Source organism: Amaranthus tricolor, chromosome 3, assembly GCF_026212465.1.
Source record: "Amaranthus tricolor cultivar Red isolate AtriRed21 chromosome 3, ASM2621246v1, whole genome shotgun sequence".
NCBI classification, from domain to species: Eukaryota; Viridiplantae; Streptophyta; class Magnoliopsida; order Caryophyllales; family Amaranthaceae; genus Amaranthus; species Amaranthus tricolor.
Window position 1 is genome coordinate 8,465,759 of NC_080049.1, and position 8,116 is coordinate 8,473,874.

Sequence of the window (8,116 nt, forward strand, 5' to 3'; positions counted from 1 at the left end):
CAAATGGGTGGATTTCAACCAAGTTGATTTGTCTAAGTTTGATCTGGTAAGATATTTTTTTTTATGATTGATTGACTTATATAGTCACTATTTTAGTTATTATAGCTACTAATAGGTAGTCAGTACTTATGCTGTCACTGTTTTTTAGATATTTTATTGATTCAGTGATATATAATATACAAATTGTTGTTCCGATACTGAAGGGTAGTCAGTACTTCTTACTTCTTTTGAATATGAAGTTAAGAATAGTTTAATGGATTGACAATGTAGACCATACCGCTATTTCGGAAGAACAAATTAGAAAGCTAGGTGACACTATGGTATGTGTAACATTTTATCTGAAAAACCTTTTGCCTATGTTGCTAAGAATATAAAATATTTATTAATAAATATTTAAATGAATCTTTTGTAGAAAGATTTGCTGTCAACAATTTTTGATGATAAGATGAAAGCTACTGATGTTATTCCTTTATGGAAAATGGAACGAGTTCCCATTGATTGGAAAACTACTGCTAGGACTAACATTGAAAGCGATGTATTCATGATGATGAGCATGCTGTTTTTTGAGGGAACAGTTGATTTCCAGTGTCCGATATTGAACGTAGTTACATTTTTTCTTCTTAATATTATCTTTAAATGTATTGTTTTGAATGACATTCTAATTAAAACATTCAAATTAAATGTATATTCTTCTTATGTAGGCTCCATTGAGACATGTTGCAAGAGCTAAGATTGCTGGATCTTTGGTGTTATCTGATTTGAACAAACAAAGATCTAAAGTTTTAGAAGAGGTGTCCAATTTTAAGGATAAAAGACGCTCCATTGCCAAACAAGTTTCTATCAGAAGAATAAAGATTCGCTAATGTGAAGTACAAGATGAAGTTGTGAAGTTTTTAGTTGTATAAACATTTGATGGAACATAGTAGATAATCTAATTACTGTAGTTACTAGATAATCTAATTACTAGATAATCTAATTACTAGATAATCTAATCACTGTAGTTACTTTTGTTATGTAATGACTGTAGATATGGTGCTATTGTTAACAACTTTTATGACTTACAATCTTTTTCTATTTTCCAAAATTAAAAAAGCAGACAGTAACTATGATTATTCATAGTAATCATTAATCATAACATAGTATCTTTTTCTAAGAACATAATAGCATTTACTTTTTGAAACAAAGTTTTTCCAAAATTAAAAAAAGAAGATAGTAACTATATATAGTCATAGTAACCTTTAATCATAACATAGTATCTTTTTCTAAGAACATAGTAGCATTCACTTTTGCAACAAAGATTTTTCAAACTTACAAAAGAGAAGACAGTAGCTATACATTGTCATAGTAACTTTTAATCACAACATAGTATCAAATTACAACAGAATAGTGTATTCAAAACTTTCAAATTTCTAAATAAATAGTCTCTTCATCTATCTCTTCAACAGAATAGTGTATTTAAAACTTTCAAACTTCTTAATAATCTCTTCATCTATCTGTTCTTCAGCATCAACTTTTCTGCATAACAAAAATTTTGCACTTTCATTTACATAATCAAATTATTAAATAAAGATACATTAAAATATAAGCAAATTATATATTTTTATACGTAAGTGGGGTGTCTTTTGTTGATGGGCAATTTCGACTATCATGATAATCAAATTTACCACAAGTTTTGCACTTTCTTTTGGGCTTCTTGCTTTGCTCAATAGTTTGTTCCTTTTCCCCAATTATTTTTGCCTTCTTCCTTTGTTCTTTGGATTGGATTGGGTTTTGTATTTCCATTGTCGAAGATGAACTTGTGCCTACTAATAATTCGATTTGTTGCTCTTTAGTAATGTCCACCCTCACATCATCACTTTCCTCCAATTTTCTACTAATATCTTTTAGGTTTTGTAAAAGTGATTGTAAATCACTCTCACTCCTTTGAGCTAAATCTACACAATTGAAAATTTCACACCAAACTTCCCCACGTTGTCACACTTTTTGCTATCTTCAATCAGATTCCCATGCAAATCAAAAATAGGCTTCTTTAATGCTAGCTTCGTCCAACGATCTAAAACATATTGCTTTGGTATTTGTGTTATTTGTCTTGCACTCATGACACAAATCGCATGGGAACATAATATTCCTATCCGTTTAAATAACTTGCAATCACAATCTACCTTCAACTCATCAATTGAACTTCCCAGAATAAATTTCACCTTGTACATCTTACTTACCGTTGAGTCCAAAACAGTTATACTTTCCACACTTTCAATCTTTTCAATATTTTGAATATAAGTTTTGAAACAAGACTTATAAACTTCATATTGAAAAAGAAAAAAAAAATTTCTAGTATAGACTTCACCGGCATGTTTTTCAATCGGCAATGGTGTTTTATATTGTGGATTTGTGTGAAGTGATTCAGCATTGAGCTTATCTTGTTTGTACCTCTGTGCATCCATTGCACTTTCATAACTCATATAAAATTCAACAAGTGTCATGTGAGGGTTTGAAAAATGGTTGAAGAAACTATTAACACTTTCCGATCGGGATGTAGTTCTCAAAATCCCCCCCAATGGGATATCCCTAAAATATGCGGGTATCCATTGATCTCGTATACTAAATATACTACTAAAACATTTATCTGTTTGAAGATTATATTTGGTCATAATTCCCTCCCATTTTTCCTCAAATTTATTTTCTTCTTGATCAATATTCCAAACACACCCATTTAATTCTTTCAAAAAATCCTCATTTTTGTTCAATTCCGGTCCAACTTTATCAGTAACTTTACTCATGATGTGCCACATGCAAAGTTTGTGTATTGTATTTGGAAATACATTTTTAATTGCAATTTTCATTGCAGGGTCTGATCAGTTATCAAATATGTTGGCATACACTCCCCCATACAATGTAAAAAAGTGCTAAATAACCACTCAAAAGATTCATTATCTTCCTTAGCTAATAAACCTATACCAAATGTAATACAAGACTTATGATGATCTACACCAGTATAAGGGGCTAAAACCATGCTATACTTATTGGTGTTATAAGTATAATCAAAAGTAACCATTTCTCCAAATAAGCAATAATTCTTTCTACTTATCGCATCGGCCCAAAATAAACGTGAAATGTGGTCCTCCTCATCTAAAGCATAATCAAAATAAAACCCCCTGTAAATATCTCTTTTTCTGATAAAATTCTCGATCAACATCTTCCCATCATCTCCTTTAATATATGTTTTTAAATCCCTATGGAAATTCTTAAAATCTTGCATTGTCACTCCCACATTCTCATAACCCCCAACAATTTCCTTAAACAATCTAAAGGATTTAACCGGTCCTATATTAACCCGTGCATTCTTAGATATGAAATTTTTGTGTAACAAAGTCATTTTCCTATTACCCAATAAATATTGACGCGATGTAGGGCTAACTAGACAATGATTGTGCGCCTGTTGGAATTTTAAAACATGGTATGTTCTCTTCACTATGTCATATTTCAAAATCAATCTAGCTTTACAACCAATTCTTTTGGTTGATCTCTTATAACGTGGAACAACATCTGCACTTTTCTTAGGTTTAGGTTTTATGATACCCTTCCTACTACATACAAAATATTTTAAAACAACAATACCCTTATTTTTGTAGCTAGTAGATGAACGTATATCAAAATCGCAAATTTCAGCATATTTACCATAAAAATCTAAGGCTTTCTCTAAGTTTTCAAAAGTCATACCAACAAATGGCTTTTTATCAAACTCACAATGAGGAATCCATAGTGTAGAACCATTTGGGGTAACTTGTGTTATATAGTTCTTGGAGTTTGAGTCCCTGTATAACAATCCAAAGTTTTTCCAAAATTAAAAAAAGAAGACAGTAACTAAACATAGTCATAGTAAGCATTAATCATAACATAGTATCTTTTTCCAAAAACATAGTAGCATTTACTTTTGCAACAAAAGATTTTCTAAAATTTAAAAAAAGGAAGACAGTAACTATACATAGTCATAGTAACCATTAATCATAACAAAGTATCTTTTTCTAAGAACATAGTAGCATTCACTTTTGCAACAAAGATTTTTCAAACTTACAAAAGAGAAGACAGTAGCTATACGTAGTCATAGTAACTTTTAATCACAACATAGTATCTTTTTCTAAGAACATAGTAGCATTTACTTTTTGCAACAAAGTTTTTCCAAAATTAAAAAAGGGAAGACAGTAACTATATATAGTCATAGTAACCTTTAATCATAACATAGTATCTTTTTCTAAGAACATAGTAGCATTCACTTTTGCAACAAAGATTTTCCAAAATTAAAAAAAGGAAGACAGTAACTATATATAGTCATAGTAACCTTTAATCATAACATAGTATCTTTTTCCAAGAACATAGTAGCATTTACTTTTGCAACAAAAATTTTCCAAAATTAAAAAAAGAAGACAGTAACTATATATAGTCATAGTAACCTTTAATCATAACATAGTATCTTTTTCTAAGAACATAGTAGCATTCACTTTTGCAACAAAGATTTTCCAAAATTAAAAAAAGAAGACAGTAACTATATATAGTCATAGTAACCTTTAATCATAACATAGTATCTTTTTCTAAGAACATAGTAGCATTCACTTTTGCAACAAAAACTTTTCAAAATTACAAAAAAAAAGACAGTAAATATGCACAATCATAATAATTTTTAGTCATAACTTAGTATCTTTTTTTTGAAGAACATAATAACATTACCTTCTGACAATTCTTTTTCATTGTTGGAAGTTTTTGGTGAATCTTCCATATTAAGCACTTTTTGTAAATCTCAATCTGAGTCTGTTAATCAAAATCAACAAAGAAAACGAAAATGAAAATCTGACTCTGAGTTTTGAAGATACATAAATCCTAAAATGTAAATCTTCAATTAGCATACCTTAATTCAAGGGAAGAAGAAGATTCAAATCAAGATCTGAGTTTGTAAATCAAAATCAACAAAGAAAACGAAAATGAAAATCTGACTCTGAGTTTTGAAGATACTAAAACAATAACGAAAATGAAAAACTAAGAAATCAATCAAAACAAATCTGAATTTATAACACGTACACATAAGAAATCGAAAACAAGTGAAGATTTTTGGCAGACTAAGAAATCAAGAGAAGAGGAAGATTTTCGCAGAAGAAAACAAAAACTAAGAAATGAATCAAAACAAATCGAAAAATAAAAACTATAAAATGGTAAATTTCTAATTTGCATACCTTAATTCAAGAGAAGAGGAAGATTTCGCAGAAGAAATCGAAGGTTTTTCGACGGTTTTGAAGGTTTTTCGAAGAGTATAGCTTGGAAGAGAAAAGCGCTATTGTTCTTCAAAAAAACCGAATCAGCATTTTTTTTTTGACTTGCCCTATTTTTCCGGCTTGATATCCAGACCATTAGATCTTTGAGAAATCGACGGCTCAAAATCCTTCTCACCCTTCTCATTTTCATACCCCTTCTCATTGGATCCCTCCCCTATATATATATATATATATATATATATATATATATATATATATTGTAATACCTCGCGTTGAGCTTTAAAAAGAATTGATAGACTAATGATATCAACAAGGTGTATTTTCTTTTCAAGGAAGTCCATTAGCTAAGAACTCCACAATTAAGCGTGTTTAATGGGGAGCAATCTTAAGATGGTGACCTCCTGGGAAGTTTTCTCGGGCGCGCACGAGTGAGGTCAAAGTGCGCCGAAAAGACTTGTGTTGGTCTGTGGGGCCAATCAACAGTCTTTATGGATAGTTACCGACGGTCCGATGGGTCAGGGTGTTACAAATGATATCAGAGAAACTCTGCGACTGTGACTTATCATGTGTATAATGCACCTGGCGGAGGAAAAAGATCCTGAAAATACTTTCCTGAAAAAAGTAATAAAATCCTGAAAAAGATCCTGAAAAAAAAGGATTGATAGACTACTCATATCAATAGACATATCAATAGAGAATTTTTATGGGACAAAGAAAGTAACACTTAACTTGGTCCTTTCAAAATTTGTTGTAATTGTTTAATTTTCAAAAAGTAATAAATTCCTATAAATTCCATTCAAAATTTCGTCACTCATTATAAAAAGATAAAATATTGTATTGTAGACTATTTATAGCTAAATAATAGATAATAGTATAATACTCTTTTCAATTCACTATTAATGTTCCATTTGCTTTATATACTCTCTCTAATGCATTTATTCAATTTTTAATATTTCTAATTATACATAATTAAAAATTATAGAAAATTAATAAAAATAATTTTTGCATTGAGACGAATCAAACAAGATCTCACTTAACTATGTTTTAACTTATAGACTAACAATAAAATATAAATTAAAAGTAAGAAATGATTAGTGTCCAAAAAGTAAATGAAACATTAGTGCTGAATTGAAGAGAGTATATTCTATCTTACTAAATTTGCTTTATTTTTTCATTTAAGTCTGTCTCAATATATTTATTTTATTCTAATTTTTAATATATAATTTTATTACTGTTTACTCTTTAATTTTCTTATTTTTAAATATGAAACCATTTAAATTCATTATATCCAATTTTGGATGCTAAAATCAAATGGGATAAGAGTAAAGGATAAATAAACAAAACAAAAGAAAAGAGTTTAACATTGAGACTTGACAGTGGAGTCAGTATAAGTGGCAGGCCGCAAAAGGAAAGTTAATTTGAAAACATGAAGCCTCCCAACTTTGAATTCGGCTACAAAAAGACATGGAACGACAAAAATTATTATTTTAATTGGCGGTGTATTTCTAATGCTTAAATATATACTTCCTTCTTTTATATTATTTGCTACATGATAAAATAACATACTATTTATTTATATTTTTAATTTTTAATTATTTTTTAATTTATAAATTAAAACATTATAATATAGAATCTGATTTAATTTGTTTTTAATGTAAAAATTATTAATATTAAATTTTTTATAATTTATAATTAAAGATATTAAAGATTAAATTAGTGCATTGATCTACTAAAAAATTAAATATTATACTTTTTTTATTATTCATAATTTTGAAACCGTGAAGTATATTTTTATGAAATGGACAAAAATATAATTAAAAACTAGGACTTTAATACACAAGCTTTTTACAATTTACAATAAGAAGTCAACAGAGTAGTACATTGTACATCAAAGCAAATAAAATAAAGTAAAACTGCTTTATTTGCTTTATTTGAGAATTTATCAATAAATTAAGGAGCATCTAGAAAATAGGCGTGGTTCTTACTTTGGAATTTTGATGTTTCAGTTTTAAGTAATAATGGCAATAGATTCTAGACCCAATCGAAACTGTTTTGATGGATCTGGGTATAGTATTTTTAGATCCGTCATATTCGGATCCGTGTCTCAATAAAAAAACTGCCGGATATGTGGATCCAAGAGACCCATTATATATATATATATATATATATATATATATATATATATATATATATATATATATATATATATATATATATATATATATATATATATATATATATATATATATATATATATATATATATATATCACACTAATTTATTGTAAAGGTAAATGCACAGATTATTATTTTACTGAAATTGAAAATCTGCACCAAACTTTTATATGTATACTTCACTAATCATTTCCATAAAGACTTAAAAAAAGTAGTAGCAGTAGCTGCCACTTGTATTTGGGATTTACAATAGAGCTAAATTTAGCTTAGATTAATCATAATAGTTGAGAATCACAATAATGTGGCAATCACGCTGGATTACATTGTGGACATATCTATACTTATCAAATTATATAGCATCGTTTGGATTAGTAATAATTTAAAATTGGCAATAAGTAAGTAATTAATATTCAATATTAAATAATCTTGATATTAGTTATAAAATTGCCACAGAAAATTTAAGAATATATATAGTTTGTATAATATTATTGGATGTATTTTAGATTTTAATTGATAATTTTATATATTGTTATCATTGATTAAAGTCTAAGATTTTATCGTTATCGCATTACGAAGCAAAACTAAATCGAATACGTAAAAATAAGTTTGGATTCGTTTTGGACTCGGACTCGATACTGAATCCGGATCTGGATCTTGATAAATAGGACACATCGCCAT

General features: G+C 28.4%; 2 protein-coding genes across 2 annotated transcripts; both read right to left on the reverse strand.

Annotated features, from left to right (window-relative positions):
* Window positions 1–1,430: 1,430 nt before the first annotated feature.
* On the reverse strand, window positions 1,431–2,780 carry LOC130808312 (protein FAR1-RELATED SEQUENCE 5-like). Its single transcript, XM_057673790.1, has 3 exons — window positions 1,979–2,780; window positions 1,607–1,934; window positions 1,431–1,515 (listed from the first exon to the last, which is right to left on the reverse strand). Exons 1-3 carry the CDS (start codon window positions 2,778–2,780, stop codon window positions 1,431–1,433), a joined length of 1,215 nt encoding a protein of 404 aa, XP_057529773.1.
* A 59-nt stretch (window positions 2,781–2,839) lies between these two features.
* On the reverse strand, window positions 2,840–8,116 carry LOC130808313 (protein FAR1-RELATED SEQUENCE 5-like). Its single transcript, XM_057673791.1, has 3 exons — window positions 8,075–8,116; window positions 5,844–5,908; window positions 2,840–3,815 (listed from the first exon to the last, which is right to left on the reverse strand). The coding sequence occupies exons 1-3, from the start codon at window positions 8,114–8,116 to the stop codon at window positions 2,840–2,842; spliced, it is 1,083 nt and encodes a 360-aa protein (XP_057529774.1).

What these genes read in the sequence shown, in the direction of transcription:
- LOC130808312 (XM_057673790.1), bottom strand. Translation starts at nt 2,780, where the DNA reads ATGAGTAAAGTTACTGATAAAGTTGGACCGGAATTGAACAAAAATGAG. An exon ending in GATTGAAGATAGCAAAAAGT is followed by an intron (nt 1,935 to 1,978) that starts GTGACAACGTGG and finishes TCAATTGTGTAG; the next exon opens with ATTTAGCTCAAAGGAGTGAG. An exon ending in ACAAAAGACACCCCACTTAC is followed by an intron (nt 1,516 to 1,606) that starts GTATAAAAATAT and finishes TTTGTTATGCAG; the next exon opens with AAAAGTTGATGCTGAAGAAC.
- LOC130808313 (XM_057673791.1), bottom strand. Translation starts at nt 8,116, where the DNA reads ATGGCGATGTGTCCTATTTATCAAGATCCAGATCCGGATTCA. An exon ending in AAGATCCAGATCCGGATTCA is followed by an intron (nt 5,909 to 8,074) that starts GTATCGAGTCCG and finishes CTTTTTTTTCAG; the next exon opens with GATCTTTTTCAGGATTTTAT. An exon ending in GGATCTTTTTCCTCCGCCAG is followed by an intron (nt 3,816 to 5,843) that starts GTGCATTATACA and finishes ATTGTTATACAG; the next exon opens with GGACTCAAACTCCAAGAACT.